Source organism: Hippocampus zosterae, chromosome 17 (assembly GCF_025434085.1).
Source record: "Hippocampus zosterae strain Florida chromosome 17, ASM2543408v3, whole genome shotgun sequence".
Lineage (NCBI taxonomy): Eukaryota > Metazoa > Chordata > Actinopteri > Syngnathiformes > Syngnathidae > Hippocampus > Hippocampus zosterae.
Genome location: NC_067467.1, coordinates 2,164,627 through 2,182,551, shown reverse-complemented (window position 1 = coordinate 2,182,551; position 17,925 = coordinate 2,164,627). Strand labels below are relative to the sequence as shown.

The window sequence follows — 17,925 nt, the reverse complement described above, 5'->3', positions numbered from 1 at the left end:
TCTTGTTTATCTGCTGGGTGTCTTATTTAGTGCCTGAATGAAAAGACAGGAAAGACGCCTGCTCCAAAGAAGCAGATTCGCGACGTAAAATATCGACTTCTACCTTCAGCTTTCTCACCTTTTGTGTTGAATCTACGAGCCCTTGCACAGGTGCGTTTCTTTTTTATTATTAGTAAACTCAACGCTTTAACGTACAATCTTGTTTTTCTTTCAACTGTGGTAAATATTGCAGTATGCTAACATTTCCGACGGGATCATGCGTCAAATGGGGTTCATGTTTCTCGAAACTTCTGTTTCGTTCTACTGCCGTTATCGGTGTCTCGCGACACAAACGGCTTCGTTTTTGTTTTTTGAGTTATTGTGATCATTTGGAATCATTCCTCACAAAATGCGTGCGGACATAAATAAATAAGCATGCATCTCGTTCATGCAAGTTAGCATGTAACTGCTAAGCTATGTAACGGTAAACGGGCAGGGTGCTTAAACTTTGGTGAACTTCTGAGTGGTTTGTTTTTATGATGCCACGCAGTGCGTGTTGGACGTGACAGAGAAGCATGGACTCTCGAAAAGTGACAGAGTTGAAGGGCTTCGTGCAACTATGCGAGTCCAATCCCGCCGTCCTGCAACTTCCCGAGATGGCTTTCTTCCGGACCTGGTTGCAGAGGTCTGTTGCGCCCCATAAAAGCTGAGAAGTGACTACAGTTTGTTTCCGTGGGTGTTCTGAGTCGCAGATGCTGTGTTTTTATTTCGATATGTTGGTCAGTCAATATGTTACTAACACACACAAATATATACCCTCACATCCAAAAACAAACGTGCTTGTCAGGTCCAGGCAACTTGAAAAACTAGTTAAACCAGCATGAGTTTGTTGAAAAATATTGAGTCTTTTCAAAGGCAATTATGTATGATTTTAAGTGAAGGGAATTACTTGCACTACTGAGCAGACCCGGCAAAATTCACAGCAGGGATTTGATCCACGAATTGACCAATACATGCCATTGTTGAATTGGAAGTATTACTTGAACCGCCCCCCCCAACACATGAAATGTGAACGATGCATGTCTTAGACCAGGGGTGTCCAAAGTCGGTCCTCAAGGGCCCCTCTCCTGCCTGTTTTCCAGCTCCCCCAGGAGCAACACACCTGATTCAAATAATCAGGATTGTTCTAATGCTGCTTCAGAGCTGGCTGATGAGCTGATCATCTGAATCGGGTGTGTTGCAGCCCAGAGAGATGGAAAACAGGCAGGACAGTGGCCCTCCAGGACCAGAGCTGGATTGAAGAGGTCATTCTTGGAAATGTTCATGAATTCTGCTGTTCCGCAGCCGTGTTGTGCAAAAAGTACTGGAACAAACAACTATTTTAGCACCTTATGAACAATCTCTAAAAGGTTGCCTCATATTGTGTGTAATTTAGATGCACAGTTTGGAACAACTTTCATTTAATGGGGAAAATGTTTTGCGGACAATGACATGTTTTGCATTTAATTTCATCTGGCTCACAAGAATGTTGTCCACTCTGCAGCATGGGTGCAAAGATACCTTCCCAATCCTCCCCCAAAGGTCATTGCCAGGTAATGCACTAATCGATAATAATTTAATTTGATCACTTGCCCACTGTTCATAGTTTGATTTTGATACTTTTTATTTTGTTTCTTAACAAGATAAATGTGTATGAGTCGACAAGTACTACGACCATCACTATAGAAAACAATAGTTCTCTTGTGACGATCAAGCATATAAGCAACATAGCAATAATCCAGAGTAAGATTGATTTTGTCTAAAGGTTTTATGTAAAAATAATAATGAGATTATTTAATGGAGGTTTGTTTGGATTCATAATTGTAGGGCGAATGTCCTTGTGGTCCTCCTCCGACATCGACGGCTTCCCCAACTGAGCCTGAGCCTCCCATGCCATCTGAGAGCGAGGAGAGTGAACTTGGTAATTATTTGACCAGCATGATCCGGGTTCCTTTTTATTTTTTTATAGCTACCTTGCTATGTTATTCATTCATCATGAGCCTTTCTAATTTTGATGCTTGAAGGACTACGATGTAGTTAGACATGCTGCACGTTTGATGTAATAACTCTCGTGCAAGACTTCACTTCATAAGAAGTGTCCCTTGAAAAGAAACACAGTACAGTTCCGCATTCTGCTTTTTCAGAAATGGATCTTGAGGGTGTCATTGAACCAGACACGGACGAGCCACAGGAAATGGGAGATCCGGATAATGTTGAGGTGAAATGCACTCCTGGGCAAATATGCACACAAACTTGCATTTCAGTTATGAAAATGAAGTGTGTTGCGCGCCTTCACTCAGGTGACGGAAGAGATGATGGACATGGCCAATGACAAGAAGATGGAAGCCATCGATGCTCTTGGAGAAGGTTCGTCAACATTAATTTGGGTTCACTGCACTTTCAAAATGCGAAACAAAATGGCAGACCCACGACAGAGTTGGAGGGGAAGACATTTTGCACAAAGCCGCAGTGTTTACACTCGCCGCTAATGAAGGCAGGAGGAATGGAGCGTCGCTATTGTGCCTTGGCACAGTTCGACGCTCCTGAAAAGCCGTTTGCCGTCCGTCTCTTGTAGGAGACCTACAGAAAGCTCTGGATCTTTTCACCGAAGCCATCAAGCTGAACCCCTGCGTGGCCATCATGTATGCAAAGAGGGCAAGGTGAGAATTCTCGCATCCCACGATTCAAGTCGTTCCCCGGGGACAATTTGAGATGCTACTCGTGTGCTATCTTCTTTGTTAGCGTTTACGTTAAGATGCTGAAACCCAACGCAGCCATAAGAGACTGTGATCGAGCCATCAAGATCAACCCGGACTCGGCGCAGCCTTACAAGTGGAGGGGAAAAGCTCACAAGTACCTTTTTTTCGACAATAATGTTCAGTTCTAATTGACATTGTGGTTTTGGTTCGTGATGGTGTTGGTTCAAAAAGCTGAAAATGCAGCAGCACTGCAGTCCTAAATTCTTTGGATCTGCCCTTTCAAAATCAGTGTGCACAAGGTGGAGAACGATTTGCAATATTCGTTTTATTCGTTTCAGGCTGCTTGGCCACTGGGAGGAGGCCGCCCGGGATCTGGCCACAACATGTAGACTGGATTATGATGAGGATGCTGGCGCACTGCTTAAGGAGGTTCAACCGAAGGTCAGATAGAAGCATGTTCATATGACGCCGCTCCCAAAAAAAAAAAGTTTTTCATGGACACTTAGTGGTTGGTTGGTGAAGTAAAAATATTTGACACTGAAAAGCACAATTTCTATTCCTATTTTGACGGCTAACCTTCTCAGTATAGCAGCCGCGTCTTCACACAGTTCAAGTTCAGAACGGAGTCGCTGGCTGCGGCGTCGATCTGCCGTTTGGGTTTGGACCCTGTCTCTTGTCATCACAGGCTACCAGAATCATTGAGCACAGGCGCAAATATGAACGAAAGAGGGAAGAGAGGGAGATCAGGGAGAAACAAGAGCGTATCAAGAAGGCAAGGGAAGAGCACGCTCGGGCTCAGAAGGTGAGTTATTTGGTCAAGAAATTAAACGCCTCCGTGAAGGTGATGTTTTGATACCTAGCAATTCACGTCCCTACAGGGAGAGGAAGCCAGAGGAGGGCCAGGGGCAGGAGGAGCAGGATTCTTCCCAGGTGGGAATGAAAAATGTAGCTGCTGCACTTTTTTTGAAACGATAATTCTTCCACTTGGTTCTGAAACTGTTTGTATTATCGGCGCATTTGAAGTTGATGCACGTTTTATTAATGTACTGTAGCTCAACAAATGAAGTGTCGCTCTTGGTGATTGATTCCTCCTGCGTACTGTTACATACAACGCTCACCATGCATAAAGTGTTTGGGCGTTTGGCCTGTGGAGGAAATATTTAGGATGTGATTCCAAATGAGTGGTTTGACACAGGTGGCGCGGGATTCCCTGGTGGATTCCCCGGCGGGTTCCCAGGCGGAGCCGCCGGCATGCCCGGTCTCAATGACCTCCTGCAGGATCCCGAGCTGCTCACCGCCATGCAGGTGACTCGCTGTTCCCCGAGGGCTGCTTGAATACTAACGTGATGATGAGCCTTTGGCGTCGCTCGAATATTACAACAGTAGTGATCCAATTTTCCGACAGGACCCGGAGGTGATGGCCGCCTTACAGGATGTGGCTCAGAACCCAGCGAACATCACCAAGTACCAAAGCAACCCCAAGATCATGGCGCTCGTCACCAAGCTGAGCTCAAAGTTTGGGGGCGCTGCCCCTCAGCCGTAGACGGGGGGGGGGCCAGACCAGAGATGAGGCGAGGATTTTGTTCGCTGCGGCGATCTTGTTGAGGGCTTTCAGTAAAACCTATGATGCGCATATCAAACCTTTTCAGTTGGTCACTTAATCTGCTTGTTTTTAAGAGGAGCTGGGGTTGAATTCAAATCAAAGCTATTTAATCAGTACTAAAAGCAATCGGGGAGGTTTCTGAGACCGTTAACTTAGCTGGCAATGAACCACAGAATTGAGGTTTCTTGCATTTGTAATCTGAGAGCTCCTGCACTTGCTAACACATTTTTACAGTCAATTAAACAACAGTGAGGGTTTGTTGGGATGTGGGAACCAAACCAATGCTGTGGTCATTAAAAAAAAAAGGTATGAAGTCTGACCTAGTTAAGAAAAATGGTTAATAAAGCTTGTTTCTAAAAGGCATGTGACATTGTTTCTTTCAAACAGCAAGTGCCCTCTGCAAACCCAAATCATCCTTAATCGTCTTACATAAATTCATTCAAATCGGCTTTAATGGTCATCACTTTATTTTTAACATTACTTTTAAGCATTCGAAAAAAGGTTTTACTTCCATCTGTTCTGTCATATTACGTTTATTTGAAACAAAAAAAGTGTAGAAACAACAGATTACAATAAGGTGAAAGGGAAGAGATGCATTGTGGGTAAGACCTAAACAAAAACAGGAGGAAGTGAACATCTCCGGCTAGTGTCCATACCTGTGGGGAAAAAAAAGAGGACATTAAATTGACATTCCAAAACATTTAAGCAACGTGAAATTCTAAATCCCTAATTTACTCACTTTTGGAACTCCCACTCTCTGTTGTCGAGAGGGCAGACCTGTCGAGTTTTGAGCCAGCGAGAAATACAGTGGAAGTGGAAGGCATGCTGGGGATGACAAAGACAAATGTACACATGAGCATCGCAACGTTAAAGTGTCAGTGTCCTCATTAAAAACATCACCCAATGAGGATTCTATAGATTTTTCTGCAGGTAGAATATCAGGTTTCTTCGGTCAAACTCACATTGCAGACACCCCAGGCGACTGTGCACTCCTCAGATGTGGCAGAAGCTTGGTTGGCCTGGCACTCTATACCTGATGGAGAAACAAGTCACACATATTTATGCAAATTACATCTTTAAGAATGAAAGGTTAATGTCCATGTTCCTGGGATATTTCTAATCCCTTTTATTCACAAATGTCATTGTGCATTTGTCTGATGACATATGCATCTGCCATTAACATGTCAGACAAGTGGTATGCTGCTTGGTTCTCAGATGAATTGTTTCAGATATTGATAGTGATTCGTTCAACTGGACATCAGCGGCAAAATATAAGCTAATTCTGTCACACGTCCACAGTTGAACCTCAAAACAACTGCAGTGAGTATGTATGTGAACTTACAAAGATCCATGATGTGGTTTCGACATATAGCACAGTTATCCACAACAATGTCCCAGGCCCACAGTGCCACGGCATTCCACTAGTGGGGGAAATAAAACAACCGTTAGTACAGCACAGCAAATTAAACAATCAACATTTTATTAAGAAGCTCCAAAATCATTTAAAGCAAACGTGTCGGTTTCGCTCCACGTAAACTGACGAATATATATGTATCGCATACGGGATGTCTTGTCCACAAAAACTGTAGTGAACAAAACTACAAGTTTATCGTAAACTATAAGAGAAAATTCACGTCGCTTGAAGCAAGCTAACCGCAAGCCAACTAAGCCGCTGTGCACTTAACAACTTAACATGCTAATTGATGGCAATTAGCTAGCGTGTTGATCCATGGGGAAAACAGTGTCGTTTATCCACCCGAATAAACTCACGAAACCATACCTTCTTAACCTCAAATCGCTTCTTGCTTGCTCCGCTACTGGAGCAGCTAGGTGCGTCTACGTCCATCGCCGCTGCCATCTTGAATTTGACAAAATATTAGTGAACGTGATTCAGCTCGAGACTACTTCCGGTGCAGTACAATCCCGAAAGGAATGAACAACACACGTTTTGAAACGTCAGAAATTGTTACAAAGTAGCGATTGTCATATAGTACGCGTTCATTGTTTTGAACTTTCTACGCAGGCATGATTTGAGCACCCGTTTTAGTAAAAAAAAAAAAAGTCGAGCTTTTTGTGTGGTTATACTCAGTCAACATTTTTTTTTCATTGACGTGACAACTAATCGAATTAAGTAACAAATATTTATGAGCCAAAACGTTAAAAAGGAAAGTTAGGAATAGGAAGAAAATTCAGGTTCCACCGAGATTTGAACTCGGATCGCTGGATTCAGAGTCCAGAGTGCTAACCATTACACCATGGAACCATGCGTCTTAAATCGCTTATTGACATTTATAACATCGGGAATTTATTAGTTATTTTTTGAAATGGCTGCGATCTTGTTGTCCAAGAAATACGCTGAAGTGAATTGGGGAGTTCATATTTAGCCCTAATGGCCCTGGAGGGAAACCATCTGGTCTGCAATAAAAAAGGTCTGACATTAGTGTGTTTTGCATTTATTTACTCCAGAAACAAACAGTGCATTGCATACAGTCAGTATTTTTTGTGACAAACATTTTTAGATAGTCTCACTAATGAACCAATTGCAAAAAAAAAAAAGAAAATCTAGCGGCTAGCCCATCTGATAATATGTTTTATGTTTTTATGACTTTCTTCTTTTTGGTCACCGTTGGTACAACTGGTTTCCTTTGAGGCTTTTTCTTTGTTGGCTTTAGTTGTTTTGTGTTGTTGTTCCTTCCCGAGCTGGTCTTGACCCCAGAAGCTTTCACTAGGTTGAGTTTGGGTTCCTTGGCTTTTACATGAGAACGGGCTGCAACAACCACAAGCTTTCTGTCTGAGTTGGAGGTGTTTTCCGGACAGGACTTAAATAACTCCAGATCCCGGACTTTCTGCCCCTTAAGCTTATAAGGGAGACCACAGGTAGCCGCCACCTCAAAATTCACTTTCTCCATCCACCTGGTGCAGAAATCAAGAAACAGCATCAAAGTAAATGATCTATCACATAAATGAAAACAGAAATTGAATTGAGCATCTTATGTTATATTGTCCTCAAGTAATCTGACATGTTTTTGCAAATTGATTACAAACCCATTATTCTGAGGAGAAGTGTTCACTGACCTGCGCAGCGGCAGCAAAGTACAGTCACACAGCAGAGGATTGTCTTGAAGGTCAAACACCTCCAAGCCCGTGAGAGACCCCAAGTCAGGAAGCGCCTTTAGCTGGTTTCCTCTCAACGTAAGAGCCTTTAGTCCTGGACCAAGCCCGGCCAGAGCGTCCCGAGACATCTGCACATCAGTGTCATTTAATTGAATTATACAATAATGTGCACAATGCCACAATTTACTAAACAGCTTGGTGTCATTATTACAAGTGACAAGAAAATGTAAAACAGCATAACATGCTGTAGAAAATGCTCAAGCATCATTCACTTTTTACCTTCTCGGTGCCCATCTGATCCATATACAGCCACTTCAGACTTTGCGATATTGGCCGGAATGCGTTTGGTCCCACTGAGAGAATCCGGTTTTGAGACAGGTTGAGTTCCTCCAGACTGGTGGCTTTGGATATCGCATCAGTCGGAATGTTTGTCAGCTTATTTGAATCCAGGTGAAGTTTACCAAGGAAGGCAGAGTCCAAAGCGCCCTTGGCAATTGTGCGTATGGTGTTATTGGTCAAGTAGAGTTCTCTTAGTTTGGGAGTTACAGCGGAGAGCAGACCTGCGGTTTCCAGTTTTAAAATGGCGTTGCGTTCCAGGTGTAACGCAAACAGATTTGGTAAGAGTTGCAGAGCTGCGGGAGAATTGAACACACGTCAAATATCGTCATTCCTTGTCCATTGCATCACGTATGATTTTAATTCATTTGAGCCAATGTTTCCGGTCCAACTGACCTGAACCGGGAAACTTTGCCAAACGATTCCCCTCCAGGTAGAGGTAGCTGAGCGCTGGCGCTCCAGTGAACGTTTCAGGGCCCAAGGATGTGAGGTCGTTGTCAGACAGATACAGATAAAACAGGTTTTTCATTCCTCGGAATGCGCCACCTTCGATCTCACGAATTTTGCAGAATTCCAAGTGAAGGGAAACAACTTGGCCGGCGGTTGGAAAACTGTTGGGGGGAAGGTTGTGGAAGTGGTTACTACGAAGGTCCAGTAGTTGAGTTTTGGCAGGGAAACCTCTCGGAATTTTGGTGTGACCTCGGTTCTCACACGTGGCGTGCTGTGCTTCGATCTAAAAGGTTGATGAACCAATATTTATTATAGTGTCGTTGAGTCGAATTGTCCGCGGAACAATCCGAACTTACGTGACAGTCACAGTTCACCGGACACTTGACGTTCCGTTTGGGTTTGGCTGTCGGCGGGCTGCCGACGGCAATGGCTTCCTCCTCCAAGTCGTCCTTCAGCGGGTCCCCCCTGCTGCGGCAACGCATGTCCACGGCCGCCACGGCGCCGAGCGGCTCTTCGGACAGGTGAGGGGGTCCTGCGCAGGTTCCCAGCAGCTTGACACCGCCGACGCTCGCCCAGTTCCTTAGGGACCTCATGTAGCAGCTACAGTGGATGGGGTTGGCTTCAAGAAAAAAAAAAGTCGTGCAAAATGTAAACACTCATTCACATTCAAATGTAAGAGCTCCGCTTACCAGTGAGGTTGAGGCTGGCGAGGTTTCTGGGGCCCGCAAGAGGCTCCAGGTAACGAAGCTGGTTGTGACTCAGGTCCAAGTGGGAGAGCAGAGGGGCTTCTGACAAAGCCTGATCTGACAGGTCCTGAAGAGACATGTGGCTGAGGTACAAGTGTGTGAGCTTTGCCATGGAGACGGACTCTTCGCCGAGGTAGATCATGCGGTTGTGGCTCATGTCCAGGTGTGTGACTTCCTTGAGTCTGCAGTGGAGAAGACAATCAACAAGAATGTCTCAATCAAACTAATAAGGTGATTTGGACTGTGGAAGGAGGAGAAAGTCCAGAATATCTGCTGCATCTCAAGCGCAGGGTGTCAGTCAGCAATGACAATTACGGTCATGGCTATATTAAAAAGCTCCTACCTGGTCATAGCCTGAGTGGGGAAGAACTGCAGCTCATTGTGGTCTAGACTGAGGCGGGTGAGGGTGAACAAGCTTGCGAATGCCTCGGGAGCCAAGTTGTTGATGGTGTTGTGGCTGAGACGAAGCCACTTGATGTGTTGCAGGCCCTAAGAGAGGCAAAACGGGCGCAGGGTGGGAGGTGAGGCATTGATGTGAATGCAGCTCATTAACAGACAACCACGACGTTTTGGTACAGAGATGCGACGGTGGACTTTTGCATTTTGGTGGTTGTGTCACAATGGAACCAGAAGACAGGTCGTCATCTATCATACCTGAAAGGCCATGTTGGGGATGTACACCAGCTGGTTGTGGATGAGAGCCAGCGTGTTGAGTGAACCGAGCTGCAAGAAGGCTCCAGGTTGGATCTCCTCAACACGGTTGTGGTCCAGACGAAGCTCCTTCAAAGACGAGAGCCCATCGAAAGACTCCTAACAAGTGTGGAGGAAGGAAATTGTTCCCAAGAGCACAGCGACACGGTGGACGTTTCGGTTGAGTTTCTCGCCTGGTAGAGGATGTCAATTTTGTTGTGGGCCAGGTTAAGGGAGAGCACGCGGTCCAGCGTGCGGAAAGCTCCCTCCTTCACCTTGACGATGTTGCATCGCTGTAGATTGAGGTGGGTGAGGAAAGGGGTGTGCACAAATCCTCCTCTTTGGAGCACCTGCAGGTTGTTATTCCTCAGGTCCAATTTGACTGTGATCTGTGTACGCACCATTACATCGAGCGAGAGAAAAATCATGCCAGAGTTGATGTTTATTACAGTAGGTCGAAATCATCGAGCCTTCATATCACATGTAGTATGTCGGTTTGTTTTAGTGAGACACATAAAAGGATGGAAAGGACCGGAACAGGTCCCCCGGGCCTTTTGTTTGACACCGACAGCATTTTAATACATCTCACACTGCAGTAAAAACGTGATAAAGACCATAGATTCCAATAGGACGCATTGGAATGCCTCTTCAAAGCAGAAGAGCAGTCGTGTGAGGTTGTAGCCAGGTAGACATCGATTTCTGACCTCGTCAATCGTCGGGGGGACGCCAGTAAGGTTCTTGCCGACGCAGGCCACGGTGAGCTTGGCACTGTCACAACTGCACACTCGAGGACACTTGGCCGCTTCCACGTTTGATATGACCGCAAGGGTCGCCACTAAAACCGCAGCGGGGAGGACAAGCATCTGCGCAAGGGAGACGTTCGAATTTAAATTGACTGCAAAGCACTTTTAAATAAATGTACCCTCCACTTGGGTTCATATCAAAACATTCTGACACATTTTTATCTTTGTAACCGTTTGATTCAATTGATGTCACCACGTTGGCTCACTGTGGAATTTGAAATAACAAAATATCTTACCTTCACGCAGAAGTCAACTTTTTTTTGTCTTTGACTTGAATGTAGTCACAAAAACGAAGAAAAAGAAATCTAAGTGAAATTGCCAGCAGCTTCAACAACTACGCCCGGCGTTGTTCAGCGGAGTCTGGAGTGCAATGGATAAACGAGTCTTTGGTAAATTCTTCCTCTCGTGACCCCTGATCCCGGCACCCCCATCTGTAAATTAACACCTTGGTTTTACATTTTCTGCCCAGTTACTTGGAGATGCTGCAAGGAATTTGCACATTAAGCATGGCCGGTCAAATGGATTTGAAATTGCATTTACAATTTCTCAAAACAACAACAACAAAAAAACTGTTACCGGATAGACTACAAACGGGAAAATGATCTGAATAAGGCACAAGCCATCCAAACAAGATGACAACTGAATTTATTTTAACAATGCAGAGCCATAACAAGCCTGTGACTCAAGCCAGAAAATACAATACATCCCTTTTGTAGTTAACCTTTACTTTTATATTTAGCAGCTCATTCATAGTACACATTACACACATTGAACTTCAAGAACAAGAGTTTAAAAAAAAAAGTAAATTTTGATAACAAAAATGTACAAAAGCCTAAAATGAAGTCATTAAGAACATAGTACAATATATTGTGTTGTGTAGAGCCAGCAGGTGAATGCCACCCGACCATCTTAAAATGTTGTATTTAATATTTTTAAGACGTCAGCAGTTCCAAAGAGGATCATTATCAAGGTGTTATGCAACAAAGTACTGCATGTCCAAGCGCACAGATCAACAAGCGTCCTTTTTCAAAGAAATGCAGTTATTTGGACGAAGAAGATGCATCCTTGACTCAAATTGGAGCAAATGTATGGAGGTTCTCAGAGGTCCGTCAAAGCTGTTTGTTTGTTCATTCGCAGTCTTCAGCTCTCTGTGCGGATCCTCTGTAAGGTGGACTGAAGCTTGTGTAGAGAAGAGCCACAGGACTCCAAAGCCTTGTTGTTTCTAGGGATGACAAACATCTCTCGTGGACGTGCACTTGCATACGGTCGGACAAATGACAAAATGGCCGATCGTGCTGAAATGTCACAACCACACAACCTTCAAAATGTTATTTGGATGGTACCGTAAATTATAGAGACCTGCTTTCCTTAGTCTTAGTTAATGCTTGAAGGAAATTTGTCGATTTAAATTTTATTTTCAAAGGAGACATATGACCCCCCCCCCCCCCCGCCCCACAACTTGAAGAAGTTCTGTCTTAACATGCCTGTGGCATTTTGCTTAGTTGAGCCTGTTTTGTTGGGCAGCTTTAGGAGTGGGCACATGTTGAGCGCCCCCCCCCCCCAAAAAAAAGAAGAAAAAAAAAAAAACAAGTATCGTGCGATGTTTTATACCTGTAAGCTGCCCGCTGTTTGGCTCATTCTGTCACGCCCTTACCGGGACATGAAGGCCTCCAGCACGGCCACGCTCTCTTTGGGGAAGTAGTCCTGTCGAACGGCGTGCTCCAAGGCCTGCAGGTGACCGGCTACAACCGACACGGGCTTCAACTTATCCTCGCTCTTGAGATGACAACATGGTTGGAGAGAAAAGAAAAGAGGATGAAGAAGAAGAAAAAAAAAAGGCTAAGTACAGAGAGGTAAAGGGAGTCACTTTCTGCTCACCTTAATAAGACCCAGCAGGACTAGCAAAGAGGACACAAAATTATAGCCTTGGACGGATGAAGAAAAGGCTTTCCGAAGAAGGGCATCTGCAAATGGGGAGGGGGACAAAAAGATGATTAAAAACTCAGTGGCATTCTCTTTTAAATATATGAGGCAATTCCAATTGAGCATTTCGTCTTGCATGCCTGCTGCATAAACTGGAAAGGAAGTAAGGAACTACCGTACACAAATGTGGAATTTGATACGGAAATATGACTGTAAAATTAAAAAATAACCGGTGTAATGGAACGGCTCACACCTTCAATGTCTGAGCTCCACAAATAAAGGGATATTTAATTCATTTAAAAAAATACAAGCCCGTAGAAAACATTTTGAGACCGATACTTATACATTTTTTTAGCCACACTGCCCAGCCCTACGAAACATGCAATACATAATAACAAAAGGCGACTGAAAGGTAACAGGAAGTAATTCACAAAAAAAAACTCACCAACACTTTCCAAAACTGCATTCTTCACGTCATTATTGTCCTCTTTGTACACAGATGCAATTTTAAGAAAGGCTTCAGCTGTTTTCTTTGCATCGGACACATCCACCTTGCCACAAAGGGAGGAGGAAGGAATTTATCCCCATGCAAGTCTTGAATTACTTGTAAAGTGTGTGAAAAACGAGAAATGCAAGGTCGAAGATGATTTTAATGTATCCCACGTGGTTGAGGAGAGGTCATACGTGTGACCAGAAAGTGATTTGTTTAATAGAGGAATTAGGATGCATGAATAAAGTCAAAACATTTCCAAGGTAAACGGCTCGCAATTCAAGTACTGCTGTCATTTTAAACCTTCAACATTTATTAAGACCATGAGATTATCCAGTCCCGTACCTGCTGCTCAATCAGTGTTGCTCTTTTGGCCCCCAGCTTCAGCAGTTTGTCGGGCGACGGAAAGCTGAGAAAGGATGAGACATCGGGTGGTCGCGGCGCTGATGGCGGTGTGGAAAACTACAAGTGCAAAGGGGGAGCGCTCAGTTAAAGCAACACATCTTGTGAATGATTCAAGTCTTTGTGAGGATTGCCTTGCTGCCAGTCTTGAAATCTTGCTCCTCTTCTTCTTCCTCGTCGTCATCATCATCATCATCATCATCATCATCATCTTCTTCTTCCTCCTCCTCCTCCTCAACTTCCTCTTCATCTACCTCCTCGTCATCATCCTCCTCATCGTCGTCGTCGTCGTCTTCATCTTCATCGTCGTCCTCGTCATCATCTCCTGGTTCACCCTCATCATCACTAAACGAAAAACAACGATTTGGATCATGGAGCGCCTTGCGTTACGACCATGCAAAAGCGCAAATGTACTGGATGTTGCCTCAAAAGTGAAGAGATGCCGCCGCTACCTGAGCGATGCCAGAAGCTCGCCCATGCTGATGTCTTCCATGAAATCTCTCAGAGCTTTGCAGCCGTCCTCTCCAAGACAGTTACCTGCAAAAGCATGCAATATTATAGTCTTTACGCTCATTTATTTACCGGTAATCCCATTGTGGGCTCGGCTTGTGCATGTTTGGTTTTATTGACTCCATAACGGGTGAGTGATGAGGGAATTAGAAATCTTGCTGTTCTTCACCATTTAAATCCAGTTTTTCCAGCTGATTCTTGTTCTTGACTGCACGGGCCACCGCCAGTGCGGCTTCTTCAGTTATCTCTCCAAACGACAAATTAAGTTCCTGATTTTGGCCAGAGAGAAAACACATGTCAAGGGGGAGAGAAAGGACTCTCCAATAACCAGAGTGCACTCAATAGTCTCACAAAATATATACATGTCAATCATCATTGATAATGCCCTTATTTGGACACCCGTGATTGCCATTTAGCTGAAAACTGAACAAAACCCGGCGAATCTGGAATAAACCTGGACAACCTGATCCAGACGACAATATATTTGCATTTCTGTTTTCGAGAATTGATTTCGATCATGCCAGTCTCACAGATTGTAGCTGATGACAGGCAAATGAGCACTCACCTTCAAAATCGGCAGTCCTTCCGAAACGGTTTCAGCAATGGCCGTGGCTCCAACTGGCCGCACCAAACAGTCGCCAAAGTTTATCACCTGGATGCTTCGTAAATGTTTCAGGGCCTGCGAATGGCAGCAAGTTTGAGCACAGCAAGGAAAATTTTTGTCAACCCTATCGTGTAAGACTGATCGGTTGGTGATGGCCTTTTTTCAGAATAATATCTTTATTATTTACTTATTCTACTTCAGAATCATACCTGAGCCATGGCAACAGCACCCTTCTCGGTGAAGGTGTTGTCATTGAGATTGAGGGTGCGCAGGTTTGGATTGTGCTGTACAGCGGTCGCCAGGGCTTTGACGCCCGGATGGTTGATGCCATTCTGGGGCATGTGGATCTCCTCCAGGCTGCCCATTAACTACAAACACAAGAATGAGATCTGAGTTCCACTTATACAAGAGGAGAGAACAAAAAGGAGCAATTATTTTTGTCACTAAAAGGAAAGCGTGCCCCGCACCCCCCAAAACAAAATGATTTGGAGGGCAGCCGTTCTGGCTTCTCCATCTATTGAAAGTCCAATTGTCTGTTTAACCTCTCTACCTGGAAAGCTTGAGCGAGGGCTGTGGCTCCGTCATTCTCCAGACGATTCCTCCCGGCGACAAACACTTTCAGGCTTAGGGGAGGACCTTCTGCGCTCGACTTTTTATGGCACTCGATCAGTGACGCGGCCAAGATCTGAAAAGTGCAGAATAGAACGATCCTATAGGAAATATTGTTTGTGTAAAGTAAGTATCACTGGAGGACAATTTTCACATGCTTTACCTTCCCGCCTCCGATGCCCATGCCGCAGTTGTTGAGTCGTAGTTCCTGCAGTGTGTAGCAGGAGGAGCTTTTGAGCAACCGCTCAATGCCCTTCACCCCATCTGGACCGAAGGCGTTGTCACTCAGATCTAAAACCGTCAGCTTGGCACCTGCCAGCGTTAGAGCATCACCCAGTGAATTCTTTGACAGAAAGAGAGAAAAATATTACGAACTTGTAGTAGTCCAGAACAACCAGGGAGGACAACACCGTTACCAAAGCAGGCGGGATCTCAGAGCGGAGGCGGCCGGTAAACATGTCACTCCAGTAACAGCGCTGAAAGAAACAAAGTATTTATTTCTTATTTTCTTTTTGACATCTCAAATCACCTTCAGTGTAGTGTACAACAAAACCAAACGTCTTAAAGATGCAAATTAAAGTGTAGAGAAATATATAGAAAGTATACGCATGAAACCTTGAACTGGCTCTTTGTCTCAAGGGCCTTGGCGATGGCTTTTGCAGCCTCAACACCGACTGTGTTCCCCTCCAATCGCAGAGCTTGGAGGCCTTCAAAGTTCTCGATCTCCTTCACAATCTCTTCAACTTCAATGTTGTAAACGGTTAGGACAGACAAAAAAAATGCAAAACAACATATTTTTAAAAACATACAAGACTAAAAGGTGTTTCTATCCAATTTTTGGCTGAAAGAAAGGAAACGTCACCATCTCACCTGATTTAGAATCATCGAGCTTTCTACATTGTCCTTTGTAACTCAGCTCTCCTTCTTCAACTTTGGCTTTGGCCAAGGAGTCGGCCAACTGTGAAACAAGGTCTGTCGCCATGACGTTACCTGGGGATAAAACAACAGTCATGATTTTCTTTTTTTCCCTAGGTCAGTTCACAAAACCGTCAAAGATTTTTATTACTTGTAATCGACATAAGTGCAGCATATGCTATAACGGCTGACCAAGAATTAATAAACATCGTCTGACTGCAGACTGCATGATTCTCTGCTTTGTCATTTTAACCGATGACACGATGGCATCTTGTCTTTGTGATATTTGTTGCAGAAATTATCCCTGCACAAAACGCACTCATTGTTTGCGTAAATGAAAATGTGTTCAGAAGATGACATCTACAGGCAATTTACAACATAGCCTTACAATGGTGACGTTAAAGCACCTAATTACAACCAAAACATGAGCTTCTTTCTGGTCCATTTACGATGTGTTGGGGGCCAGATTGCTGACCCCTTTTATATAAGTACCGGTACTTGCAACAGTTGTCTCTCTGAATGTGTGCTGATGTAATGATAGCTATTGAGAATGGGCTTTGTGCAACCAAAAAGAGCATGACAGTTCTGGCATTTGCTGTCTCGTTTGTTTAGAGGAGAACTGATGCACCTAGGCAAGTTCACGAATCAGGTGGGACAGCTTTACCAATAGAAACTGTGCAACATTACCGTTATGTAGAAACCTTGCATTATAAACAATGACAGCACAGAAGGTCCCTGAGTGAGAGAGATTGTGTTTGCTGTAATGTCTTACTTTGCAGATTCGGTCAATGACGTAATTGATCGATCGGTAAGTTATCACATTACAATTAATCAGCAATTTGGTATCAAAAATACAAAATATATACCGATACGGTCTTCCAAATCACATCTGTGTAAAGTCTATCATTAAGTACAGTACTGAATTTTCATGATGTAGTCATTTCCAACAGGCGACCTCTGGCTAGTATTAGCCATCTGATGCTAACTTGATGGATAGAGAACTTTAAAACCCAGTCAGGAGGATATACAGTTGCCTTTGAACCGCGGCAGTCAGTAAAAATTCTCAGCAACTAAGCATTTGTCTAAATATTTAAAAACCTACACTTTTGTGTGTCGTGGACGATATAGAACGGCCAAGTTAATCTTGCCAGTTGTACTGTATTAATCGGAACGCGGTTCGGCCTCTGGTCACTGAACAGCACGGGACTGACCAGCTACAGTTAAGGTCCACGGCGAACTGAGAAAAGTCAAATATGAAACTAAGTTTGTTCTTATACCAACGAAATTAATCGCAAAATTACCCGACCGCCGCAGTCTTCAATGAATGCCGTCGCGTTCACGCTCCCGCTCGTTTCCGACGTTCAAACGACAGTTCAGCACAGCACAAAACACTACTTGACGACTAAAGAGTTGCTGGTCAAGGGAATTGTAGTTCACTAGCCTACACAGGCGTGTTCAAATGCCTCTGTAACGCTCCCCAAAACCAATTATTCTTAGGACGGACATGCAATGTGCAGACTCAAACCTCCCGAATGTATCTGAAAAATCTGCAGTATTTACTGACTGATGACCACTACAGAGGTAAATCAGATTGAGTCATTTGACGGCTTCTCGCGATTTCTACGACAGCCAATCGCGATTTACCTTGCTAAGAAGTTGACCAAAGTCACGTGATGTGGAGTTTCAAGAAATCGAAAGCAATGTAACCGTCTGTGTTATCATATGTGCTCGCGGTCTTTGTGGTTTATTGTACGCCGAGGCAAGACACTCACCGCTGGAAGTCTTTCTGTCTCGTCCTGCTCGCTCATCACACCATTTAGGCTGCGGATCAATGAACTTCCCCATTTAAAGGAAGGTAAGTGGGTTTTAACTTGTGCTAGGCAGTGACGCACCGTTTCATGATCAAACTGCCCCAAAAAATAAATGTCCCGTCCAACACTGAGAGTACGGAAGAGGATTAGGGCCAATGAAGAAAGAAAAAATAAGGTTGGCAAGATTCTGACTTTATTCTCA

General features: G+C 44.2%; 4 protein-coding genes and 1 non-coding gene across 9 annotated transcripts; 1 reads left to right on the top strand and 4 right to left on the bottom strand.

Annotated features, from left to right (window-relative positions):
- Positions 1–2: 2 nt before the first annotated feature.
- Positions 3–4,683, top strand: st13 (ST13 Hsp70 interacting protein). The gene is made up of 13 exons (XM_052048199.1): positions 3–150; positions 530–664; positions 1,523–1,571; positions 1,846–1,939; positions 2,163–2,236; positions 2,319–2,385; positions 2,594–2,678; positions 2,761–2,871; positions 3,056–3,158; positions 3,403–3,519; positions 3,596–3,647; positions 3,913–4,022; positions 4,123–4,683. Exons 2-13 carry the CDS (start codon positions 555–557, stop codon positions 4,258–4,260), a joined length of 1,110 nt encoding a protein of 369 aa, XP_051904159.1. The 5' UTR covers positions 3–150; positions 530–554; the 3' UTR covers positions 4,261–4,683.
- An 86-nt stretch (positions 4,684–4,769) lies between these two features.
- On the bottom strand, positions 4,770–6,261 carry rbx1 (ring-box 1, E3 ubiquitin protein ligase). Its single transcript, XM_052048200.1, has 5 exons — positions 6,101–6,261; positions 5,663–5,741; positions 5,283–5,353; positions 5,060–5,145; positions 4,770–4,976 (listed from the first exon to the last, which is right to left on the bottom strand). The coding sequence occupies exons 1-5, from the start codon at positions 6,176–6,178 to the stop codon at positions 4,964–4,966; spliced, it is 327 nt and encodes a 108-aa protein (XP_051904160.1). The 5' UTR covers positions 6,179–6,261; the 3' UTR covers positions 4,770–4,963.
- Positions 6,262–6,511: 250 nt separating this feature from the next.
- trnaq-cug (transfer RNA glutamine (anticodon CUG)) lies at positions 6,512–6,583 on the bottom strand. Its single transcript has one exon. It is a non-coding gene; the product is annotated as a tRNA-Gln (tRNA).
- A 312-nt stretch (positions 6,584–6,895) lies between these two features.
- chadla (chondroadherin-like a) lies at positions 6,896–11,031 on the bottom strand. Of its 2 annotated transcripts, XM_052048218.1 has the most exons (11): positions 10,696–11,031; positions 10,361–10,519; positions 9,851–10,045; positions 9,621–9,776; positions 9,310–9,455; positions 8,910–9,148; positions 8,577–8,839; positions 8,167–8,503; positions 7,714–8,066; positions 7,396–7,562; positions 6,896–7,233 (listed from the first exon to the last, which is right to left on the bottom strand). In XM_052048218.1, exons 2-11 carry the CDS (start codon positions 10,517–10,519, stop codon positions 6,912–6,914), a joined length of 2,337 nt encoding a protein of 778 aa, XP_051904178.1. In that variant the 5' UTR covers positions 10,696–11,031; the 3' UTR covers positions 6,896–6,911. The 2 variants fall into 2 exon arrangements, with proteins under 2 accessions (XP_051904178.1, XP_051904179.1); XM_052048219.1 differs by lacking the exon at positions 10,696–11,031 and having other exon boundaries at positions 9,851–10,246; positions 10,361–10,484.
- Positions 11,032–11,087: 56 nt separating this feature from the next.
- rangap1a (RAN GTPase activating protein 1a) lies at positions 11,088–17,824 on the bottom strand. 4 transcript variants are annotated; one of them, XM_052048220.1, is made up of 16 exons: positions 17,685–17,824; positions 15,868–15,987; positions 15,613–15,740; positions 15,414–15,473; positions 15,161–15,340; positions 14,939–15,073; positions 14,598–14,756; positions 14,350–14,463; positions 13,954–14,053; positions 13,727–13,811; positions 13,409–13,619; positions 13,218–13,334; positions 12,828–12,933; positions 12,338–12,423; positions 12,114–12,235; positions 11,088–11,681 (listed from the first exon to the last, which is right to left on the bottom strand). In XM_052048220.1, exons 1-16 carry the CDS (start codon positions 17,755–17,757, stop codon positions 11,600–11,602), a joined length of 1,878 nt encoding a protein of 625 aa, XP_051904180.1. In that variant the 5' UTR covers positions 17,758–17,824; the 3' UTR covers positions 11,088–11,599. The 4 variants fall into 4 exon arrangements, with proteins under 4 accessions (XP_051904180.1, XP_051904181.1, XP_051904182.1 ...); XM_052048221.1 differs by having other exon boundaries at positions 12,071–12,235; positions 17,685–17,823; XM_052048222.1 differs by lacking the exon at positions 17,685–17,824 and adding an exon at positions 17,214–17,345.
- Positions 17,825–17,925: the final 101 nt, after the last annotated feature.

What these genes read in the sequence shown, in the direction of transcription:
- st13 (XM_052048199.1), top strand. Translation starts at nt 555, where the DNA reads ATGGACTCTCGAAAAGTGACAGAGTTGAAGGGCTTCGTGCAACTATGC. An exon ending in TTCCGGACCTGGTTGCAGAG is followed by an intron (nt 665 to 1,522) that starts GTCTGTTGCGCC and finishes TCCACTCTGCAG; the next exon opens with CATGGGTGCAAAGATACCTT. An exon ending in AGGAGCAGGATTCTTCCCAG is followed by an intron (nt 3,648 to 3,912) that starts GTGGGAATGAAA and finishes GGTTTGACACAG; the next exon opens with GTGGCGCGGGATTCCCTGGT.
- rbx1 (XM_052048200.1), bottom strand. Translation starts at nt 6,178, where the DNA reads ATGGCAGCGGCGATGGACGTAGACGCACCTAGCTGCTCCAGTAGCGGA. An exon ending in AGCGATTTGAGGTTAAGAAG is followed by an intron (nt 5,742 to 6,100) that starts GTATGGTTTCGT and finishes TTCCCCCACTAG; the next exon opens with TGGAATGCCGTGGCACTGTG. An exon ending in AAACCACATCATGGATCTTT is followed by an intron (nt 5,354 to 5,662) that starts GTAAGTTCACAT and finishes TTTCTCCATCAG; the next exon opens with GTATAGAGTGCCAGGCCAAC.
- chadla (XM_052048218.1), bottom strand. Translation starts at nt 10,519, where the DNA reads ATGCTTGTCCTCCCCGCTGCGGTTTTAGTGGCGACCCTTGCGGTCATA. An exon ending in AAATTGACATCCTCTACCAG is followed by an intron (nt 9,777 to 9,850) that starts GCGAGAAACTCA and finishes CACACTTGTTAG; the next exon opens with GAGTCTTTCGATGGGCTCTC. An exon ending in ACTTTGCTGCCGCTGCGCAG is followed by an intron (nt 7,234 to 7,395) that starts GTCAGTGAACAC and finishes TTTCTGCACCAG; the next exon opens with GTGGATGGAGAAAGTGAATT.
- rangap1a (XM_052048220.1), bottom strand. Translation starts at nt 17,757, where the DNA reads ATGGGGAAGTTCATTGATCCGCAGCCTAAATGGTGTGATGAGCGAGCA. An exon ending in GGAAAAACTGGATTTAAATG is followed by an intron (nt 13,812 to 13,953) that starts GTGAAGAACAGC and finishes ATGCTTTTGCAG; the next exon opens with GTAACTGTCTTGGAGAGGAC. An exon ending in CTGGAGGCCTTCATGTCCCG is followed by an intron (nt 11,682 to 12,113) that starts GTAAGGGCGTGA and finishes TGTCATCCCTAG; the next exon opens with AAACAACAAGGCTTTGGAGT.